This window comes from Lontra canadensis, unplaced genomic scaffold (genome assembly GCF_010015895.1).
Source record: "Lontra canadensis isolate GAN:19392208 unplaced genomic scaffold, GSC_riverotter_1.0 scaffold207, whole genome shotgun sequence".
Taxonomy (NCBI): Eukaryota; Metazoa; Chordata; class Mammalia; order Carnivora; family Mustelidae; genus Lontra; species Lontra canadensis.
The window spans coordinates 333,502-358,630 of NW_022631201.1; the positions used below are offsets into that span (position 1 = coordinate 333,502).

General features: G+C 39.3%; 1 protein-coding gene across 7 annotated transcripts in view; it reads right to left on the bottom strand.

Annotated features, from left to right (window-relative positions):
* Positions 1-19,547: 19,547 nt before the first annotated feature.
* The window catches only part of ARHGEF9 (Cdc42 guanine nucleotide exchange factor 9), a 180,060-nt gene continuing 174,478 nt past the window's right edge, over positions 19,548-25,129 (bottom strand). For all 7 annotated transcript variants that reach the window (XM_032848751.1, XM_032848746.1, XM_032848750.1 and 4 more), the window contains one exon: positions 19,548-19,887. In XM_032848751.1, the coding sequence (XP_032704642.1) occupies positions 19,706-19,887 (182 nt within the window). In that variant the 3' untranslated portion in view covers positions 19,548-19,705. The remainder of the gene's footprint in view (positions 19,888-25,129) is intronic.

Here is a 25,129-nt window from a genome sequence, read left to right on the forward strand (position 1 = left end):
ACCACATTTGGATTCAAATCTGAAATTTGTCCAAGGCTCTGGAAACTGAAGCACATGACCATTATTTGCTAAAGAAACACCATTAACTTAAAAATGAACCCAGGGACTGGTCCTGAGCTTAGCATAAAGAAAACCAACTGACCCATACCCATGGCCTTGTACAACTAGGTCTGGAAGTCAGCTCCAAGGAAACCAGATAATGGAGTCAAGTGAAAGTAGGAAGTGGGTCTAATGAGAATTAGGCAGAAAGCTAAGGGAAATTGGACAACAGTCTTCTTTCTTCTTGGAAGGTTCAATCAGGGAGAGAGCTGAGTAAGTAAAATTTAAGGGATTTAATACTAATAGTTACATTCAGAGTAACTATTGAAAGATACGAACTTAGTGCTATTGTCTTCCTGTAAAGTCCTTGTTTCTGCATCTTTCTGGTCTATGGTATCCTTAGGGTCTCTCTTCACTCACAGTATCTCCCTTTTTCTTTCAGTTTCTGCTCATCCTAGAAGCTCTTTATCTTTCTGTCCATTCTGAATGACAGCGTTAATGAATAAAGCATTCTTGGCTGCATGTTCTGTTCATTTAATACCCTGAATAAATCTTACCAACCCTTTATGGACTACCAGGTTTCTGTGATAGGCCTGATGCTATTTATATGTTTTTCCCTTTGTATGTAAGTAATCTCATCTCTCTAACCACTCTTAGGTTAGCTTCCTTGGCTCTAAGATTTGTAAGCTTCACTATTATATGTTGGGGTGTTGATCTATTTTTCTTGATTTTTGAGAGGTCCTTTCTGCCTCTTGGACCTGGATGCTTTTTTCCTTCTCCAGATTAGGGAAGTTCTCAACCATGATTTTCTCAAATATACTTTCTAGCTGTCCCTGCTCCATCCACTATGGGATCTCAAAAATACGGACATTGGTTCATTTCAACGTATCATTAAATTCTCAAAGCCTTTCTTCATGAGTTGTTGGCTGTTCTTCTCTCTTCTTCAACTTCTTTCCTTTCCATCAGCCTATCCTCTAGATCACTTACTCTCAATCACCTGACTGTTAGAGTATCCAATTTAGACTGCATCTCATTCATAACATTTTTAATTTTGACCTGATTAGATCATATTTCCACACTTAGAATTGTTATTTATGCTTTTCTTGAGCCTAGCCATTAACTGTATAATTGCTATCCTGATTTCTATCTCTGACATCTTGGTTATATCCATATCCATTAGCTCTGTGGCAGAGGGTGTTGCCTCTGGTCTTTTTCTTTGTTCTGAGTTTCTCCTCCTAGTCATACTGTCTAGCAAAAGATGGGTAAGCAGATGAACAGAGTCCAAAATATCAACCATGACTCAAAGTGCAACCTAGAAAAGATCTGAAGTGTTCATAAGCCACCAAAGATAAAAAAAAAAAAGGAGCCAATCTGAAACAAAACAATAAAAAGGGGGGGGTGAGATTATAATCTCACAGGGTGGACAAAGCAGGTTGATCTTCTTGTTCCTGATTGAATTTTGGTTTGTAAGTTAGAAGACACTACATTCTAAAATTGCAAAGAAAGCAGAACTTATATATAGAAAAATAAAATAGAGTGAGAAAAGGACTAGAATAAGGCATAAATTTATAAAATGTAGATGTGAGAAAAATAAAATTTAAAAAGTGACTTTAAAATTTAAGTTGGGAAATAAGAATCTATTTGAAATTAGTTAAAGGTTAAAAAATGTAAAATTTTAGCCTGAAGGGTAAACGAGTCATGAGGAAACATCTTGAGCTCAATATATTATTTCCCCTGGCACTGCAGTTTTACAGTCTTGTGGAATCCATAAGCTTGTCATTCACCTGTTCTTCCAGTCTGTCTTCTGGGGGACGGGCCTGCTGGGTGACTTCTTTTTTTTTAATTTTTTTAATCATTTTTAAATTTATTTTCAGCATAACAGTGTTCATTGTTTTTGTACCACACCCAGTGCTCCATGCAATCCGTCCCCTCTCTAATACCCACCACTTGGTTCCCCCAACCTCCCACCCCCTCACCTCTTCAAACACTTCAGATTATTTTTCAGAGTCCATAGTCTCTCATTGTTCACCTCCCCTTCCAATTTCCCCCTTCTCCTAACTCCCCATGTCCTCCATGCTATTTGTTATGCTCCATAAATAAGTGAAACCATATGATAATTGACTCTCTCTGCTTGACTTATTTCACTCAGCATAATCTCTTCCAGTCCCGTCTATGTTGTTACAAAAGTTGGGTATTCATCCTTTCTGATGGAGGCATAATACTCCATAGTGTATATGGACCATATCTTCCTTATCCATTCGTCCGTTGAAGGGCAATGTACAGAAATCGGTGGCTTTCTTATACACTAACAATGAAAATACAGAAAGGGAAATGAGAGAATCGATTCCATTTACTATAGCACCAAGAACCATAAGATACCGGGGAATAAACCTAACCAAAGAGGTAAAGGATCTGTACTCGAGGAACTACAGAACATTCATGAAAGAAATTGAAGAAGACACAAAAAGATGGAAGACCATTCTATGCTCTTGGATCGGAAGAATAAACATTGTTAAAATGTCTATACTGCCTAGAGCAATCTATACTTTTAATGCCATTCCAATCAAAATTCCACTGGTATTCTTCAAAGAGCTGGAGCAAATAATCCAAAAATTTGTATGGAACCAGAAGAGACCCTGAATTGCTAAGGAAATGTTGAAAAACAAAAATAAAACTGGGGGCATCACGTTACCTGATTTCAAGTTTGACTACAAAGCTGTGATCACCAAGACAGCATGGTACTGGCATAAAAACAGACACATAGACCAGTGGAACAGAATAGAGAGCCCAGATATGGACCCTCAACTCTATGGTCAGTTAATCTTCGACAAAACAGGAAAAAATATACGGTGGAAAAAAGAGTCTCTTCAATAAATGGTGCTGGGAAAACTGGGCAGCTATATGTAGAAGAATGAAACTCGACCATTCTCTTACACTGTACACAAAGATAAACTCAAAATGGATAAAGGACCTCAACGTGAGACGGGAATCCATCAGAATCCTAGAGGAGAACATAGGCAGTAATCTCTTCGATATCAGCCACAGCAACTTCTTTCAAGACATGTCTCCAAAGGCAAAGGAAACAAAAGCCAAAATAAACTTTTGGGACTTCATCAAAATCAAAAGCTTCTGCTGGGTGACTTCTCAGGTGTCTCTGTGAGGTTGGAGTTGCCCCACCCCTTGTCAGGGGGGTGGGCTCAGTGGAAGCTGATCCTCTGTGTGTGTGTTTTTTTTTTTACATCCCTCCCACCCCACCGTCAGTTTTCTGTGCCTCTTCAGAGGGTCAGAGCAAAAATGGCCAGGCCAGGATCTCCGACCCAGAGACACAGGATCAGGGTCTCCCTTCTTCAATAAATCCTCCAGGTCAAACCCTATCCACTTGTGTGTGCACCAAACCAACAGAATTCCATGGTTCACCCCCACTATAATTCTTCAGGTTTTGGGGGGAGGGAGTCCCCAGGGCCTGTGAGTGACACTTCGCTTTATTTCTGTGTGACTGCAAGCAGTTGTGGGCTCATGAAAACACCATGTACCACTACTCCCAGGTCATGGGTGGGTGCCATCTTACTGTCATTTCCAGGGCTGCTGCCACCCTGAGAGTTGTTGCCTGGTCATAGGAACATCCATTTTGACCCTTGCAGGATTTGGTAACTGGCCTGCACATTCCAGTTGTTTTCTGGGTGATCAGGCAAGAGCAGTCTCCCTACTGGCCCAGCTTGCAGTTTATGGTGCCTGGAGCTGAGAGGCCCTCCTGAGCTTGCTGACTATAACCAATTTCCCTACTCTGCTGCTTGGACACTCTATTGGTTCAGGCACCCCCATTCTTTCTGTGTATCCTGGGATTCTGGGACCACAGTGAACCACTTAGAATTCTGCCTTTTCCATTCCCTGAACCCCTTTCAGAAAGGGATGTCTCTCACTGGAGCAGATTTCTAAGGGTTCCGATTTTGTGCTCTGCCATTTTATGACTTTCTGGTAGCCAGCCTATGGAGGTTATAACCCCTCTGGTTATCTTCCAGTATTTTCCCATATATTCAGAACGCTGCGCATCCTACCTTGCAAAATGCAGTCATTTTTATGGTTGTAGATTTCCACATATATTTTCTTATATCTCTGACTGAATTCGTGGGTGTTCAGAATGGTTTGATAGATAGCCAGCTAAATTCATGGGACCAGATGAAATGAGGTCCGCTACTCTTCTGCCATCTTGCCCTCCTCCAGTTAAAAGCATCTTTGAACTCTCTTTTCCTGCTCCTTCTGGGACATAATGCATATAAAATTAACTTTATAGTGTTCCATAATTCGAATAGATTTTCTTCATTCTTTTTCATTATTTTTTTCCTATTTGTTCCTCTGAGTGGATAATTTCAAATGACTTATCTTAGAGTGAGCCCAATAATTCTTTTTTCTGCATAATTGTATCAACTGTTTAATCTCTTAATTGCATTTTTCAGTTCAGTCACTGTATTCTTCATCTCCAGGATTTCTGTTTGACTCTTTTTTATGGTTTTTCTTCCTTTATTAATCTCATTTTCTTTATATATTGTTTCCCTGATTTCATTTAGTTGTGTATCCATGTTCTCTTGTGGCCTGTTGAGTTATTTTAAGACAATTATTTTGAATTATTTGTCAAGCAGTTTATTTATATATCTCCATTTCTCCCCCCACCCATTTCTTTATGGTTGGTTACTAGAACTTTATTAGTATCATTTTGTGGTGTCATATTTGCCTTCTTCTTCATGTTCCATGTAGCTTTGCATTTGTTTTCTGTTCATTTGAAGGACCAGGCACCTTTTCCACCTGGTTTTGGCAGGTAAAAACCTTCTCCTGTCTAATAAGATTGCCTCCATGATCATGGTCATATGGGAGTGTAACAACATCCTGTGGATACTGATGGTTCCATGGTTGAGTCCTTGATTGGTAGGCTTGTTACCAGGGATTTTTATGGATGGAAAGTCCCTCTTCAACCCTCACATCTGTCTTCAAGGGACAGTACCTGAAGGGAAATAACTGGTTACCTAAAAAATAAGAATGGTTTGCATTTTATAGACATCTACACTTTATCAAATAAAGGGAATGATCTCAGTATTTCTTGGGGTAGGTATAAAGTCCAAGTGAATGCCAGAAATAACGAGTTATTTTTTTATCATTTTTTAATTTATTTTCAGCATAACAGTATTCATTGTTTTTGTACCACACCCAGTGCTCCATGCAATCCGTGCCCTCTCTAATACCCACCAGCTGGTACCCCCAACCTCCCATCCCCCCACCTCTTCAAACCCTTCAGATTGTTTTTCAGAGTCCATAGTCTCTCATTGTTCACCTCCCCTTCCAATTTCCCCCAACTCCCTTCTCCTAACTCCCCATGTCCTCCATGCTATTTGTTATGCTCCACAAATAAGTGAAACCATATGATAATGGACTCTCTCTGCTTGACTTATTTCACTCAGCATAATCTCTTCCAGTCCCATCCATGTTGCTACAAAAGTTGGATATTCATCCTTTCCGATGGAGGCATAATACTCCATAGTGTATATGGACCACATCTTCCTTATCCATTTGTCCGTTGAAGGGCATCTTGGTTCTTTCCACAGTTTGGCAACTGTGGCCATTGCTGCTATAAACATTGGGGTACAGATGGCCCTTCTTTTCACTACATCTGTATATTTGGGGTAAATACCCAGTAGTGCAATTGCAGGGTCATAGGGAAGTTCTATTTTTAATTTCTTGAGGACTCTCCACACTGTTCTCCAAAGAGGCTGCACCAATTTTCATTCCCACCAACAGTGGAAGACAACAGAATACCCATTCTTCTCAAGTGCACATGGAACCTTCTCAAGAATAGACCACATACTGGGTCACAAATCAGGACCAACCAATACCAAAAGACTGAGATTATTCCCTGCATATTCTCAGATCACAATGTTTTGAAACTGGAGCTCAATCACAAGGAAAAGTTCAGAAGGAACTTAAACACCTGGAAGCTAAAGACAACCTTGCTTAAGAATGCTTGGATCAACCAGGAGATCAAAGAACTGAAACAATTCATGGAAACCAATGAGAATGAAGACACTTTGGTCCAAAACCTATGGGATACAGCAAAGGCGGTCCTAAGGGGGAAATACATAGCCATCCAAGCCTCCCTCAAAAAAATTGAAAAATCCGAAACACAGCAGCTGTCTCTACACCTTAAAGAACTGGAGAATCAACAACAAATCAAACCAACTCCACACATAAGAAGGGAAATAATCAAGATTAGAGCTGAGATCAATGAGGTAGAAACCAGAGATACAGTGATGAGCTATTTTTATTTCTCAGAACTGAGAACAGCAGAAGAGTCTAAGAAAGGTCCCCCATCTCAGCCATGTTGGGCTTCCAACTTCAATGAGTAGTAAGGCCGTGCTGAGCCCAAAAAGGACAGAGTAAAACTCTCAAGATTCCTTTGTACCATTTTGATCTCCTTCCAGGGCACAGGGAGTTGGACAGTGTTCTAGCAGCCTTTGAGTCACCATCTTCACTTTACAAAAGAGGGAACTATGATCCTGGAAAACTTCCTCCCCTCCTTCCCTTCCTTGAACCTCACATTTAGTGTAATAATAATAATAAAGGACTTCATTTTATTAAGCTGTTGTAGATGCTTGACATGTATTAATTTATTTTATCTTAATAACAAATCCTTAAGAAGGCCAGAAATTCTTTTGACCTCAAGTAACACAAAAACCATCTAACTATGACTTCATTAAATTGGAGTTTCTTTTCTTCACACAGCAGCAATCCAGAGGTTGATGGTTACTGCTTATTTCTATAGTTTATTGATGTCCTCAGGGACCTAATCTCTTCCCATCTTTCCTTGCTACCAGCCTTAGCATACAGGCTTTCAGCCTCAGGCTTGTTATTTCATGTTCACAGATGGCTGTCCTAGCTCCAGGCATCATATCTACACTCAAAAGAGGGAGAAGAATAGAAGTGTTGATGCCAGCCATAATTTTTCCCTTTATCAGGAGAGCAAAATATTTATCAGAAACTAGCCCCCTACCAGCAGACGTTCTCTTACATTTCCTTATCAGATGTTAGTTTTATGGCTACTTCTTCCTGCAGAAGAAGCTGGAAAATGGTATTTAACTGAGCACATTGTTGTTTCAATTAAAATTGGTGTTCAAGTTGCTAATGAGAAGGAATACATGTATACTGGAAGGCTATCAACAGTTTTTTCAGTCACAGAGAAATACTATTATAATCCCTATTTTACAAAAAGGAAACTGAGGCATGAAAGAGTTAAGTAATTTACCCAAAGTCACATAGCCAATACACAGTAGAACTAGGATTTGATGAGCACTGGGCGATTGTTATACGCAAGTAATGAATCATTGAACACTACATCAAAAACTAAGGATATACTGTATGTTGGCTAATTGAACTTAATTTTAAAAAAAAGAATGAGGGTTTGAATTGAGGCAGTCTGGCTCTACACCAGTGTTTCTGAAATATTCTTTTTGACAATCTACTATACAAATTTTAATATTGCACGCAGTACTCATACCTTCCAAATTAAAAAAAAAAAACAACCTACATACTTTTTTTTAACCTGCAACACTCTATTCTTTTCTATTTTATTCCATTCCAGGCTATTATTTTATTTTTTAAAAATTCTGGTTATACTCAACTAAACTGATACCATGACTCTGTAATTTGAAAATGATTTTAGTGCATTGCGTTGCTTCAGTACCACCACTTCCTTAATAGACATTCTAGGGTACCAAGAAGGATGTCTTGATGCTATTCACTCTCAGCTGCTGCCTGAAATGCTACCATTCCTTTCTTTCATTTTGTCTAATTAGTTGTCTCTTACTGAGTCTCACCTAGGAAGAGGAATGCCTTATTTGAAGGCTCCTATTTTATACAGCCAGAAACATTTCTGAACTGAAAAACAAAAAACAAAAAAAAACCCCTTACTTCAGTGAGAATGTGTAACACTACACACAATATATACTTAGCATGGATTTATGTGTCTTAGCTGAATCTTCCCAAGACCCATCTTCTCCCCCGCCCCCCATCAGGGGAATTAAAGTTTAATAAGTTACAGAAAAAAGTAGCTAAAGCTTATTGTGCACTTTCTGGACAAATGGAATCATTCAGAATGTGCTCTGAAATTCTACAACTCTTTAATGAAGCTTGTTCGACTGACTGAGCCAGCCAGGTGTCCTTGAATTCAGATTTAAATATACATTCTTTTTTTTTAAATTTCTTTTCAGCGTAACAGAATTGATTGTTTATGCACCACACCCAGTGCTCCATGTAATACGTGCCTTCCATAACACCCACCACCTGTCTCCCCTAACCTCCCACCCCCCCCTTCAAAACCCTCAGGTTGTTTTTCAGAGTTCATAGTCTCTCATGGTTCATCTCCGCTTCCAATTTCCAACTCCCTTCTCTCCATCTCTCTATGTCCTCCATGTTATTTGTTATGCTCCACAAATAAGTGAAACCATATGATACTTGACTCTCTCTGCTTGACTTATTTCACTCAGCATAATCTCTTCCAGTCACACCCATGTTGCTACAAAAGTTGGGTATTCATCCTTTCTAAAGGAGGCATAATACTCCATAGTGTATATGGAACACATCTTCCTTATCCATTCATCCATTGAAGTGAATCTTGGTTCTTTCTACAGTTTGGTGACTGTGGCCATTGCTGCTATGAAAATTGGGGTACAGATGGCCCTTCTTTTCACTACATCTGTATCTTTGGGGTAAATACCTAGTAGTGCAATTGCAGGTCATAGGGAAGCTCTATTTTTAATAACTTAAGGAATCTCTACACTGTTCTCCAAAGTGGCTGGACCAAATTGCATTCCCACCAACAGTGTAAGAGGGTTCCCCTTTGTCCATATCCTCTCCAACACACGTTGTTTCCTGTCTTACTAATTTTGGCCATTCTAACTGGTGTAAGGTGGTATCTCAATGTGGTTTTAATTTGAATCTCCCTGGTGGCTAGTGAAGATAAACATTTTTTCATGTGTCTGATAGCCATTTGTATGTCTTCATTGAAGGTGTCTGTCCATGTCTTCTGCCCATTTTTTGACATGATTATCTGTTTTGTGTGTGTTGAGTTTGGGAAGTTCTTTATATATCGTTGATATCAACATTTTGTTTGTACTGTCATTTGAAAATATCTTCTCCCATTCCGTGGGTTGCCTCTTTGTTTTTGTGTTGTTGTTGTTGTTGTTTGGGTTTTTTTTGTTTTAATTTTTTAAATTTATTTTCAGCATAACAGTATTCATTGTTTTTGCACCACACCCAGTGCTCCATGCAATCCGTGCCCTCTCCAATACCCACCACCTGGTTCCCCCAACCTTCCACCCCAAGCCCCCTCAAAACCCTCAGATTGTTTTTCAGAGTCCATAGTCTCTCCTGGTTCACCTCCCCTTCCAATTTCCCTCAAATCCCTTTGTTTTGTTGACTGTTTCCTTTGTTGTGCAGAAGATTTTGATCTTGATGAGGTCCTAAAAGTTCATTTTCGCTTTTCTTTCCTTTGCCTTTGGAGACATATCTTGAAAGAAGTTGCTGTGGTTGATATCGAAGAGGTTACTGCCTATGTTCTACTCTAGGATTCTGATGAGTTCCTGCTTCACATTGAGGTCTTTTATCCATTTCGAGTTTTATCTTTGTATACTGTGTAAGAAAATGGTCGAGTTTCATTCTTCTACATATAGCAGTCCAATTTTCTCAGCACGATTTATTGAAGAGACTGTCTTTTTTTCACTGTATATTTTTTCCTACTTTGTTGAAGATTATTTGACCATAGAGTTGAGGGTCCATATCTGGGCTCTCTACTCTGTTCCACTGGTCTATGTGTCTGTTTTTATGCCAGTTCCATGCTGTCTTGGTGAGCACAGCTTTGTAGTGAAGCTTGAAATAGGTAACGTGGTGCCTCCAGTTTTGTTTTTCTTTTTCAACATTTCTTTAGCAATTCGGGGTCTCTTCTAATTCCATACAAATTTTAGGATTATTTGTTCCAACTCTTTGAAAAATACCGGTGGAATTTTTATTGGAATGGCATTAAAAGTATAGATTGCTCTAGGCAGTATAGACATTTTGACAATGTTTATTCTTCCAATCCAACAGCATGGAATGGTCTTCCATCTTTTTGTGTCTTCTTTGATTTCTTTCATGAGTGTTCTGTAGTTCCTCGAGTACAGATCCTTTGCTTCTTTGGTTAGGTTTATTCCCAGGTATCTTATGGTTCTTGGTGCTATAGTAAATGGAATCAATTCTCTAATTTCTCTCTCTGTATTTTCATTGTTAGTGTAAAGCAACTGATTTCTGTGCAATGACTTTGTATCCTGACACATTACTGAATTGCTGTATGAGTTCTAGTAGTTTGCGGGTGGAGTCTTTGGGTTTTCAATATAAAATATCATGTCATCTGTTAAAAGAGAGAGCTTGACTTCTTCATTGCCAATTTGGATACATTTTATTTCTCTTTGTTGTCTGATTGCTGTTGCTAGGACTTCTAATACTATGTTGAACAAGAGTGGTGAGAGTGGGCATCCTTGTCGTGTTCCTGATCTCAACAGAGAGGCCATCAGCTCTTCCCCATTGAGGATGATATTTGCTGTGGTATCCTAGATAGATTTTATGAAGTTCAGGAATATTCCCTCTATCACTACGTTTTAATAAAAAATGGATGCTGGATTTTGTCAAATGCTTTTTCTGCATCAATTGAGAGGACCATGTGGTTCTTCTCTCTTCTCTTAGCGATTTGTTCTAGCACATTGATTGATTTGCGAGTGTAGAACCATCCTTGTAACCCAGGGATGAATCCCACCTGGTCATGGTGGATAACCTTTTTAATGTGCTGTTGGATCCTGTTTGCTAGGATCTTGTTGAGAATCTTAGCATCCATATTCATCAGGGATATTGGTCTGAAATTCTCCTTTTGGACAGGCTCTTTGCTTGGTTTGGGGATCAGGGTAATGCTGGCTTCATAGAAAGAGTCTGGAAGTTTTCCTTCTGCTTCAATTTTTTGAAACAGCTTCAGGAGAATAGGTGTTATTTCTTTGAAAGTTTGGTAGATTTCCCCAGGGAATCCATCAGGTCCTGGGCTCTTGTTTTTGGGAGGTTTTTGATCACTGCTTCAATCTCGTTACTAGATATTGGTCTATTTAGGTTGTCGATTTCTTCCTGGTTCAATTTTGGGAGTTTATAGTTTTCCAGGAATGCATCCATTTTATCCAGGTTGCTTAACTTATTGGCATATAACTGTTGATAATAACTTCTGATGATTGTTTCTATTTCCTTGGTGTTAGTTGTAATCTCTCCCTTTTCATTCATAATTTTATTAATTTGGGCCTTCTTTCTTTTCTTTTGGATTAGTTTGGCCAAGGTTTTTTCGATCCTATCGATTATTTTAAAAAACCAGCTTCTAGTTTCATTGATGCATTCTACTGTATCTCTGGGTTCTGTCTCATTGATCTATGCTCTAATCCTGATTATTTCCCTTCTTGTGTGTGGAGTTGGCTTAATTTGTTGTTGATTCTCCAGCTCTTTAAGGTGTAGAGACGGCTGGTATATTCTAGATTTTTTCAATTTTTTTGAGGGATGCTTGATGGCTATGTATTTCCCCCTTAGGACCGCCTTTGCTGTATCCCATAGATTTTGGGCTGAAGTGTCTTCATTCTCATTGGTTTCCATGAATTGTTTAAGTTCTTCTTTGATCTCCTGGTTGAAAGAAGCCCATCTTCTAACGTAAGGGGAGAAGGGAAGTTATACATGTAAGTAAAGACAGCCAGTAAGGGGTGTGTTATTAAACTAGCTACTACAGTGGGCAATTGCAATTTAATCTCTGGAAAAGCTCCAGGAAAAAGTGTCAAACACACTTTTGAATTATTACATCTGAGGAGCAAAGGAATCAGGGTAATTTTACCTTCCCTCTTCAGTCATTGGTTAAAGGCTATTCCCAGGGTAAGAAAAGCAGTAATTCCCAGGCCTGTAGTAATCCTGTCCTTCTAGATAGATAGGTAAGTGATAGATAGATCTCTATCTTGTAGATATTATAAAATTATATATAATCTATATATATATATATAATCTAGACATTATATATATAGATTCTAGATATTATATATGAAATCATATATAGTCAGTCCATTGTGTGTGTGTGTTTATGAGTGTGGGTTGCCTTAACTAAGGCTGAAAAGGAGATAAGGGTGTGGAAACTGGTGACTGGGGGGCTGGACATTTATGAGGGGCCCAGCTGAAGCTCCACATGTGGTTGGTTTGCTATGAGAGCTTGGAGACTCTCATTTATCCCCCAAATTCACACAGATAAATTTGTACTTGAAGGTAGTTTATCATTCACAAGCACAATGCAAGTAGGTGCAGTGTTTAATTTCTATATTTCAGAACCTGGAAGTACTAGGCATGCCAGTAAATATTTGATGGAATAATAGATGAATATGGAATCTTTTACTCATATGATTTAATCTGCCAGGATTTTAATCATGTCATTCTCTTCACTTAGAATATCTTTAATTCCTTTTTCAACCTCCTGCCTTATGAATTTTCCACATATATGTAAATAAAGACTTTGTCCTTGCCTAAAGAGAGGTCTGGCCTTTACCCTCAGCTTCTGGGTAATCTCTAAGCCTTTGGAATGTTGGGTCTGATAGGGGTGTTTTTGTTTGACTGGGAGCCTTGGGTTGCCTGAGAGTCTAACAATGTGATTTAGGGTGGGGTTTTGGGCCACACCTATGATGTGATTTAGGGGAGATTCTGGGTTACCTGGCATCAGCCCATTTATTGAGAAGACTGGAGATCAGTCACAGGGACAGTGATGGAGACCTGATAAAATCTCAAGAAGCCTGGGCAGACTTCTCTTCCTAGCAAAATTCCGTGAAAATTGTCATATATTAATGCCAAAAAAGTAACAATCTCCAAAGTCCACAGGGAAATGACAACTAAAACTCTCCATATGATACTTTCTTGGAGTTTGTCCTGATTTCTTCCCTTAACTGATTTTAATCTGCACCCTATAAGTTTTAAAAACCATGAATATAACAGTTCTGTGAGTCTTTCTAGTGAATTATCAAACCTAAGGGTGGTCTTGGAGACCCATGGACTTGCAATTGGTGTCAGAAGGATGATCTTGTGTGGATTGCCTCATTAACGTTTCAGTAGCTCTAACCTTCACAACATGGTAGAATTGTCCCTGTTGTCTGAGGCCTAGCTTAAACTTTTCCTACTTTGGTAGAGGTTTCCAATAATCATCCATATCTATTTCTCCCGCCCTTCAGAACTTACAGGACTTTTGTAGTTTCCTGTTCCCTTGAAGTTGGATGAGGCCATGTGATCAGTTCTGGTCCTTTTGGCTATGACTGGAAGCAGGGATAGAGAATCAAGTGTAAATGGGAAACACTCTAGGGCTCTTTCTCCAGCTGTAGTGATTAGGGAATTATGTGTTAAGATGGAGGTGCAACAAGGCAGAAGCAAGCCAGACTGTGTACTATCATACAGCAGATAGCTGATTTGGAGAATTACCTAGACTTATAGAAAGATTTTCATGGGCAAGAAATAAACTCCTGTATGTTAACCCATTGAGATTTTAGGAATATATGTTTCTTCAGCATAACCAAATTTATCCTGACTGATTACAAAGATTTTCTCAATCAGAATTAACCATTCCATTCTCTGAGTGCCTCCAGACCCCCATCCATCCCTGTTATGACCCATGCTTATATGTTCTCACTAAATTCTGGGTGACTGTGGAGAGACTTTAGTCTTCTTGGTATCTCTAATGTACCTGCTATACTATCCCTAGTATACTGGCCCAGATTGCATTATCAGGATATGTGGATTGAATCTGATTCAGGGTTTACAGATTCTGGATTGATAAGTCTGTGGAGAAGCATGTTTGCTGTGAAGATGAACATAGCCTTGTCTAGGAAGCTACCTTAAATGACCTATTGGTGAGCTAACTAGAAATAACAGAGGGTTCTAAAGAACACAGGGCTACTGCCTTCCCATGTACATTCCTTCTCTCCCTCTCTTTCTCAACTATATGAGAAAATAGTGTCCCTGTGACATGTCTGGAGAAGGAGGTCACAGCCCAAGACAGAAATGGGAGAGATTATACTGGAATAGTGTGCTTCCAGGGGACATGAATCTTACCACCAAACATCCCTCTTCAAATGTTTTGCAAACCCAGTTTATCTAATCTACCTATGGCCAGGCTTAACTATAGTCTTGTAGGTGGTGGGACTTGGGGTAATGCTAAGAAGTTTCATTTTGCTACCTTGGGCCTGGGCAAACAAGATCTACCTCATCAGTCCCATATCTTAGGACAGAAGCCTCTGGGAGCTGGTAGTGAGTAGGTCAGCATGAATAAGGAAATCCAAAAGGGGCAAAAGCTAAGTGGGCCAAGCAGCACGGTGATGGCCTCAGTAACTAAAGTAATGAAGTAAGCTGAAGCCTTGGTCTTTATCCCACTTGCTCTTGGTACTAGAGACAAAAACCTATGGCTGCATTCAAATGTTGGAGGTCTGTATTAGAAAACTTAAGAGGGCTCTCAAGGAGAATGCAGGAGTGAAATTCATTTGTATCAGATCATTTCATATTTTTGATTCCAGGCTTTCCCAACACAGCTCCAGCAATACTCTGAGAGTAAGTAGTTCTAAGATCAGTTTGAATGGGGGTGAGTTTTGCGTGATGAATACTCACAAGCTGGGGAACCTTGACTAGTCACTTTAAATGAACCTCTGGCTTCTACTGTGTTAAATGCCGTTAATATCCACATTACCAAATGGTTGTCAAGGGGATTACACGAGACACTATATATTGAAAGGTCATTGAAAATAGGAGCAACTGTTGTATATAAACAATGCATTAGCATCCTACATCAGACCTGGTGGGAAACTTCCCAGGATATAGATATGTCAGGGAGACTTATTCTAGGAAGAGGCTTTTCCTGGAAACTGGGAAGAGTCTCATTTCTCTGTTTTAGTTCTGGCCATCTGTGAACACCACAGATAGCTCGCTCCACCCCTGAGCTTCCCAGAAGATCCTGGGGAAAAGTAGAATAATAAACCATCATCCTTGGTACAATGATCTTGGGATTGGCTAAGGCCCTTCCCTTTGAAAGTCCCCTAAAAATAATACTTTAAATCTACTGCCCCTTCTGTCCTCAGTCAAGGGGAGAAATTTAGTACTTAGAAAAGGCAAATTGGAAACTTAATTAGGTAAGTGGCACTTTCATCAATGAATATGGTGGCACTCTCAACAGTGAATATAGGTAGTTTTTAACAAAACTGAGGGCAGCAAGTAGGTAAATGTTCTTAGTAAATAAGCTTGTAAGTATTAGAGCCATTATTTATGGTAGTAAATAATATGAATGATCATGTAGACCATATGGAGCTTCCAGAAATAATTCTTCCGGTGATGAGAAAGGCTTGATTTTAGGTAAATTAGGAGATAATCAGCTGCGTCCCATAATGTAAGACCTCCCCAGGATTTATCTCCCCAATCTCCATTCTAGGACCCTCAGAAGGTAGTCGGGGAATATTCAGACCAGAGGTAGTCCTCTTGCTCTGCAGGGCATAACTGAAATTCACCTTTGGAAGCTGATGAAACTGAGAACTGGCAAGATGGAAAATGGATGTCTGAGAACTGAGTGTTCTGAATTTGATGAAAAAAGATTGCAGACCCCATGGAAAAGAGAAAAAGTGGGGACAGTAGAAAAAGAGGTTAAATTATGAGAGAGCCAAGAAACAGAGAAAGGGCAAAGTTTATCGAGGGAGATGTTTTAATAATTACATTCTCCAAATTCAGGATTAGGGACTTCCCTTAGTCCTAATAGACAGGGCTCATACCCTAACCCAGAGGCACAATATCTGCTCTTCCTCCTAACTCTGTAGCTTAGAACAATTACCTGGTCCCTTTCAGTATACAAGCATTTTATTAGAGTTAGTGTTTAGTCACTCTGGAGACAGGCAGGTGAGGCAGTGTCAGAACAAACTATTGTATCTCTGATGGGCAGGATAAGACACTACATGTGAGCCTTGCAGGCAGCAAGGAGTGTTGACTTGCAGGCAACACCATGATGAATACAACAGTAAGGTCACTACACTCACTTTGGGGGGTTGGATAAGGAATATGTCTACCTCTAAGGAGACAGAACCAGAATATGATATGGCTTCTGGCTAGATTCAAAAAGCAGCTTTTAAGCTCCCATGAGTGTCCAGGGCAGATACTGGATTTGTAGCTGCAAGGAAAAGGAATGGGGTCAGGAATGGGCTCTCAAGTCTTATCAAAGGGACAGGTGACATGAAGAACTGTCCCATGTATAAAGACACTCTAAGTGTCCCTGATTACATGATCAAACTTATCTTCCAGAAAGGACATGGAAGGTCACAGGCAGCCCATGAGATGCCTGACAACAGAACAGCAGGGCTGGCAGGCCAAGACTAGATTGGGATAAGCTTTTCCCCATCAGGAAAATTCCCTTTATTTTGCAATTAGTGAAATGCACACACACAGGAAAGAAGACTCTGCCTAGAAGTGTCTTTTTACTTCTTTTATTGAACTCCATAAATATTTTCATAAGGCTTTGTGTCATTACAACATCATAGTTTTGTTGTTAAACATTTTTTTAAACACACAACTTTGACACTTGTTTGACAGGGTCAAACAATCAGAAGAAACAAAATAATAACTGGCAAATGCAGAGCAGCAGGGGTAATCAAAATCACTGTTACCCATCCATCCACCCCAGCCCACCCCAGCCCCAAAGCACTAAAAGATCACTATTCGGCTTCACACTAGAATTTTTAGAACTCTCTTGCTGTCCTTTGTAAATCCATTAGAGTTATACACATAGAAAGAAGAGGAAAGAGGGAGAGAAAAAGAAGAGTTAGATTTCTGTGTTAGGACCATCCTACAGCAGGGCCCATAAAACACACTAGCAAAGCCTTTTGGAGAGCAAATCCAGGCCTCATTGAGTTGAGAAAAGGGGAGCTTGGGTGCCATGCACACATAGAGGAGATTACAGAGTTCTTGGGGAATAGCACTGCTGTGGGGACACAGAATAGACCTGGACCCTGATTCCAGACAACAGGACTCCCCTTGGGGCTGTTAGTCACTGGTCTGCTTTGCTGCCATAGGCTGGGGGAACACTCCAACCAATGGTAAACTGATTTCTGGTTGTTTTCACAAGTTATTGGCATCTGGTGAGGCCAGCGGTTTGGGTAGATGAGAGGTGGATGGCAAGAAGTAATATTCCTGATCCTGGAGCCTTGGACACAGGTTCAGGGGAAAAAGGCATGGAGGGAGGGCAAGGGTACTTGGCTAAGAGATGTTGTAGGCTCAGGGACTTGATTAAACATTCCCTCTTGGTTTGCTCCTAGCCCCTGGAGAAACACATCAAGGTTAAGCCTAGTGGAGAAGAATGGAAAGTAGGAAAAGAATGTATACTTAAGGGAGGCCTACACAGCCACTGAAATAATGCTCTTTGCCAGGGAAGACATTGTAGCTTAGGCACTGGATACCAGGTTCCTTGCCAAGGCAGGACTTCAGTAGCTGGATCATTTGCTGAGCAGTTGTGGCCAGTCCCGAGCCCCAGCCCTCTGCCCAGCTCAGGCTTACCCTTGGCTTACCCCACAAGTCCAATTTGAATGTGGCAGAATGAAAGCAAACAGCTTGTAATTTGATTCCCACAGAGGAATAATTCCCAGGCTGGGCAGGGCCTGGTCTGTGTCAACAGGCATAGAGCAGCAATCAGTTCAGCCGTACTTAGGGCCTCATGCAGCCATGGCTGCTGCTTAGTAAGCTGAGGTCCTTTCATGATGAAGTTTTCTCCTAGGGTCCAGAACTAACTCACAATTTCTAGATTCCTCATTATAGTGGTTCTCCATAGCAGGGCCCATTCTCATTCCTTTGTACTCCATCCTCTTTGCTGTTCAAGGTCTGTCAACCTGAAGGGCTATGTGAGGAGGAGGAATAGGTACTCCTGCACCCAACAGGGAGCCTGCCTCTTAGTGGGAGAAGTTAATTTTGCCTAAGTATTAAAGACTGCTAAAAATCAGCCTGAGGGTAATATCTCTACCTCAGATATTTTCTCCATAGAGAAGTCTCCCTGAGCTCCACACTTACTTGTTTCCAATGTCCTGGGATGGGTCAATGTTGGAAATAGGGCCTTCTTAGAATGAGACTAATTCTTTAACTATGCTAATAGCAGCAGTTTTCCTGTGCCAGGAGAAAAGGAAAAAGATGGACAACAGGGAGAGGAGAAGAAAGGAATCATGAAAGACTGTCCATGCAATCTGTTAACAATGGGGGAAGTCTCACATAACTTGAGTGGTAGGAACTGCAGGTACATATTTTGGGCTAGGGCTGCCTCTTTCCATGACCATTCCTGTTCTTTCCTTTAAGAGGTTATGGTCAGCCTTGGATCCTGTCCAGGTAAATAATTTGAAGGCAGCCAATGATCTTGGTCAGATGGGCTCTGTCTTGACCCTTCATAGGCTCCCATAAATGCTGCCTGTAATCTGAAAATGGAAGCAGGGATGACCAGGCCCCTGAAATTATTCCAATGGGGAACCCCAACTTTAAGCTTACTTGGTACTAGAGGCAGTTGAATTCCTCCCCTGGGGCAGCAGAGTCTCAGTCCCTTTGCTTAAAGTTCAGAACTTTTAGGTTAGGGGAGGGAGAGGCCTAAAAGGAACACCATAACCAAAGCAGCTTGAAGAAGAGAATAATTGGCTCAAGTTAAACCCCAGATGCAAAATTGCTCATGACCCAGCAGTGCTATAACATGGGATCCCCCAATTCTAGGAGAAGAGCCCAAATGCAGAATGTTCCTTGAACAGAAGTCCTCTCCAGAATTATTATACTGACTCTCCCTTGATTCTGTTTGGTTTTGATCCCTCTACAACATCTAAAACACAGTGAAAGCAATAGAAATATCGAGCAGTTATGTCACAGGGCACAACAGAGCATGTCTAGACTGGCATGACTGAGGACAGAAGATGCAGGGAAAAAGCTGTCTGGGGCAACTGCAGGGCTGTAGAAACATTCACAGATGGTCAGCTGAGGGAGATGAGAAAGGTGAAACTTCCCTTTACCCATTGAAAAGTAAAAGGGAAAAAAAAATTACGTGCTCCCAAACTCTATCACATCAAAGTAAATTCAAAAGTTATCAGCATCAGTATCATCAGGAAAGAAAAAAAAAAACAATATAAACACATCTATGGTAATAATGACAAGTTAATGAATCACTCACAGGGGAGCAAAGAGTTTATCTCAACAAGAAAAGGAACACACAGAAATGTCAATTTCTGAAAATAAAGGGGAGGGAGACCGGGTAAAAACAGAAAACTTCTAAGAAGGGATCACATATTTAAAAGTCATTGGTACCTCTTCCTACCAACTATAGATTTCACTTCCCCAAAACAACAGAAAACTTTTTTTTGGTCCTTCTGTGTGTGTGTGTGTGTGTGTGTGTGTGTACTCAAGGGTCTCTGTGTGTGTATATGTGTCTCTCTATATATAAATATATATATCTGTATATATATTTATATATATATAAATTTCAACAGTGCTTCTCCAAAAAAAGTCCATCTATAAATATAATTGTATTTACTTTATTTTAAAATTATCTGCCTCCCTGTAGTTATTATTTTTTGAAGGGGGTTAACCTGCTGAAGTTTTGCCAGAATGGTGACTGGCTGCGCTTGGGTTCGGTGAACTCAAAGACCTGTGACTGAGCGATGCCATCGGGGACCAGGTACTGGCCCTGGTTTAACGGGTCCTGCGGTGGTGGGTAGGAAGGAGGAACTGAGCGGGCAGAGTTGACACCTAGAGTAGATGGGAGAGCAAAGGGAAAGAGTATAAGTTAAGTAGCAAGGAGCTTCTCAAATTACCCCGTGACCACTTTGAGCAGATAGTTAAAGGCAGCCTATATTAGAGAGTGTGAACAGGAACTGAAAATCATCCAAAGGAAGAAGTGCATTCCTTAACAGATTTTGGAACAACACACACTTTCTTTCCTGTTTACTCAGGTATCACTGAGAATCTTGTGGTGTTGTCACCAGTAGTTTTACAGATGAGGATACTGAGACCTGGGGTGAAATGTCATACCCAAGGTCATAAAGCAAGGGATAGAACCCATATTCTTTGATTTCTCAGTTCAGAGCTCTTTCTTTTTTTTAAGATTTATTTATTCATTTGAGAGAGAGAGAAAGCTAGAGCAGGGGCAAGGGGAAGGGCAGAAGGAAAGGGAGAGGAGAGAGAAACTTAAGCAGACTCCAAGCAGGGCAGGGAGTCCAATGCAGGTTTCAATCCCATGGCCATGAGATCACAAACTGAGCCAAAACCAAGAGTTGGATGCTCAACTGACTGCACTACCCAGGCACCCCAAGAGCTCTTTTCAAGCCATCATGATCCATTATGCCAGACTTGGTCCTGCAAATCACCCAACAATTTCCATTTAATTTCAAAGGAATTTGGTTTTCTCCCCCTTCAACTATCCCTGTGTCAAAAGCCCCTGACTTCAAAGCATGTCTTTGGTTGGAAAATGGGTTTCTAAAAGCTAAGGTAAGAGTGGTCCAGTATTCTACACCAGGGTAGAGTGATGAAGCCATATTTAATATGAAAGTAACATTGGTAAATGAGGGAGAAAGCAAAGAAGACATGATTCATGGAACACAAGTAAGACTTGGAATAGATCTGTGACCTTTCAAAGGGAAAAATTCAAAGACTGCAACTTTCATAGAAGTATTTACAAACTTCAAAATTCACATGAATAGGGGATTCCAGGGTGTGTGTGTGTTGGGAGGGGTAAATCTAAAGTTCAATCCTAACCTATATTCAGAACATAATAGCATACGGCATATGATTCAGAATGCAACAAATACCTCTCTGTTGCTCCCAAATAGCTACCTCATCTGCTAACCAATGTCTGAAATTTCAACATTGCAACTTCTTTGTTTGCCTTTGTTTGATGACTTGATCTCATTACCTTAGAAGTAGTATCATACTGAGCCCTTCAATAGGAACCAATGAGTTATTTTCTAAAAGCCAGTATTATTTTGCTGTTTGGGTTATTTTGTTTTCCAGATTTATTGAGATATAATTGATACATAAAATTCTGTAAGTTTCAGGTGTGCAATGTGCAATATCTATCTATCTATCATCTATCTATCATCTATCTATGTATCTATACATTACAAGATGATTACTACAATAAGGTTAGTTAGTATACCCATCATTTCAGAAAATTACCTTTATTTGTGTTAAGAGATTTTAAGAACTATGCTCTTAGCAATTCCCAAGTTAAAATATTAACTATATTTACCATATGCTGTATATTATACCCCAAGAATTCTTCATCTTATAACTAAAGTTTGTGCCCTTTGACCAACATCTTGATACTTACCCCATCTTCAGCCCCTGGAAACCACCAATCTACTTTCTATTTCTGTAACTTTGTTTTTAGATTCCAATATAGGTGATATCATATAGTATTTATATTTTCCATTGCTTTTGCTTTTGGTGTCATATTCAAAAACTTGTTACTAAAACCATGTCAGGGAGTATTTTCCCTATATTTTCTTCTAGTATTTTTTATGGGGTTCAGCCTTACACTTAAGTCTTTAATTCATTTTGAGTTAAATTTTCTGAGCAGTCTATACAGATAGGGGTCTAATACATTCCTTTGCACATGAACATCCAATTTTCCCCAATACCACTTATAAAAGGATCTACCCTTCCCCACTGAGTATTCCTGGCCTCCTGATAAATATTAGCTGACTATGGGTTCATGGTTCATACTTGGGATCCTGATCCTCTCCCATTAATCTATATGTCAGGTTTTATGCCAGCACCATATTGTTTTGATTACTATAATGTTGGAATGAAGTTTGAAATCAGAAAGCGTGACACCACCAGTTTCGTTCTTTCTCAGGATTGCTTTGGTTATTTGGGGTCTTTTTTGGTTCCATATAAATTTTATAATTTATCTACTTCTGTGAAAAATACCGTAGAATTTGAGATAGGGATTACAATAAATCTACAGATGACCTTGGGTAGAAAGGGCATTTTCACAATATTAATGCTTAAAATCCATGAATATGAAATATCATTCCATTTATTTGTGTTTTCTTCAATTTCTTTTATAAATATGCAATAGTTTATAGTATACAGATTTTTTTAAAGATTTTATTTATTTGACAGACAGAGATCACAAGTAGGCAGAGAGGCAGGCAGAGAGAGAGAGGAGGAAGCAGGCTCCCTGCCGAGCAGAGAGCCCGATGTGGGGCTCGACCCCAGGACTCTGGGATCATGACCTGAGCTAAAGGCAGAGGCTTTAACCCACTGAGCCACCCAGGCGCCCCTAGTTTACAGATGTTTAACCTCCTAGGTTAAATGTATTCCTAAGTACTTTATCCTATTTTGTGTTATTGCAAATGGGATTGTTACATTAATTTATCTTTTCAATGTTCACTTTTCCTGAAACACAAATGATTCTTGTACTCGTATTTTGCATCCTGAAACATTATTGACTTCCGTTATTATTCTAGTATTCTTTTTTTTTTCCAGATTGGCTTTTTAAAAAACATTATTTCTTAGGAGAGTCTTTAGATTTTTCTTATGTAAAATCAAGTAAACAGAGACAATTTTACTTCTTCCTCTCTGACTTTCGTGCCCTTTTCTTGCCTCATTGCTTTGGGTAGGACTTCCAACAGTATGTTGAATAGAAGTGGTGAGAGTTGGCATCCTTGTCTTGTTCCTGATATTAGAGGAAAAGCATTCAACCATTTACCATTGAGCATGAGTGTTAATAGTGGCAAGCTTGTTACATAAGGCATTTATTATGCTTAAGTATGTTCCTTGTATATAAAATTTATTGAGAGTTTTTATCATGAAAATACATTGATATGATTTCACTTATATGTGGAATATAAGGAATAATGCAGAGGACCATAGGGCTAGGGAGGGAAAACTGAATGGGAATAAATCAGAGAAGGAGACAAACCACGAGAGACTCTTGACTCTTGGAAATAAACTGAGTGTTGCAGAAGGGGAGTGGGTGGGAGGATGCAGTAACAGGGTGATGGGCATTAAGGAGGGCATATGATGTGATAAGCACTCAATGTTATACACAACTAATGAATCATTGAATACTACATCAAAAACTAATGATGTTCTTCTATATGTTGGCAAACTGAACTTAATAAAAAAAAGAAAATATGTTGAATTTTTTTCAGATGCTTTTATTGCATCTGTAGAGATGTGATTTATCTTATATTCTGTTAATGTGGTGTATCACATTTTTTGACTTGGATATATTGAATGATCCCTGCTTCCTAGAGAAGAATCCCACTAGATATTGGTGTATGAACCTTTTAATGTGCTGTTGAACTTGGTTTGCTAGTATTTTGTTGAGAATTTCTTGCATCTATATTTATCAGAAATATTGGCTTGTATTGTCTTGTATTGTTTTTATATAACATTCATGTCAATGTAACCCCAACCTCATAAAACGAGCTTGGAAGTATTCCTTTCAAGTTTTTGGAAGAGTTTCAGAAGGACTGGTGTTAATTCTCTTTAAATGTTTTATGGAATTCACCAGTGAAATCATCTGGTCCTAGGTTTTTCTTTTTGGGAAGTTTTTGATTACTAATTCAATCTACTTAGTCATTATTGGTTGCTCAGATTTTGTATATTTTTTTTCTGTCAGTTTTATTGAGCTAAAATAGACATATTACCTTGTATATGATTAAGGTATACAACATAATGATTTGATGGTTGATACGTTTGATACTGCAAAATGATAACCATGTTAAAGTTACTTCACATCTATCACCTCACATAGTTACATATTTTTCCTTTGGATTAGACCTTTTAAGATCTACTCTCTTAGAAACTTTCAAATTTTCAATACAGTATTATTAACTTTAGTGACAGTGCTATATAGAACTTAATTGTTTTGTATCCTTTGACTACCTTTACTCATATCCCCCATCACACTACCCTTACACATATCTCCCACTGCATACCCCCTACATCAAGCAACCACCAATCTGTTCTGTTTCTATGAGTTTGATTTTTATTACATCCCACATATAAATGAGATCATAGAGTATTTGTGTTTCTCTAAATTATTTCACTTAGAATAATATCTTCCAGGTTCATTCATGATGTGGCAAAAGGCAGAATTTCCTCCTTTTATGATGAATAATATTCTGTGTGTGTGTGTGTGTGTGTGTGTGTGTACTTTATTCACATTTATTTTATCTATTTGTTTGCCACATTTAGGTTGTTTCCATGTCTTGGCTATTGTGAATAATGTTGCAATGAACATAGGGAGCAGATTTTTTTTTTGATACAGTGATTTTATTTCCTTTAGATATATACCCCAAACTGGAATTGCTGGATCATACAGTAGTTCTATTTTTTTTTTAATTTTTTGATGAATTCCCATACTGTTTTCCATACTGGCTGTACTAACTTACATCCTATAGTATACAAGGGTTCCTTTCTCTCCATATCCTTGTTAATCCTTATTGTTTGTCTTTTTTTTAACATCTTAATTTTATTTTATTTTTTCAGTGTTCCAAGATTCATTGTTTATGCACCACACCCAGTGCTCCATGCAAAATGCGCCCTCCTTAATACCCATCACTGGGTCAAACCATCCACCCACTCCCTCCCTGCTAAAACCATCAGATTGTTTCTCAGAGTCCACAGTCTTCATTATTCATCTCCCCTTCTGATTCCCCCCTTCATTTTTCCCTTCCTTCACCTAATATCCTCCACGCCATTCCTTGTGTTCCACAAGTTAATGAAACCATATGATAATTGACTTTCTCTGCTTGACTTATTTCATTCAGCATAATCTCCTCCAGTCCTGCCTACGTTGATACAAAAGTTTGGTTTTCATCCTTTTTCATGGCTGTGTAATATTCCATTGTATGTATGGACCATATCTTTATCCATTCGTCTCTTGGAGGGCATCTTGGCTCTTTCCAGTTTGGTGACTGTGGCCATTGCTGTTAGGAACATTGGGGTACGTATGGCCCTTCTTTTCACTACATCT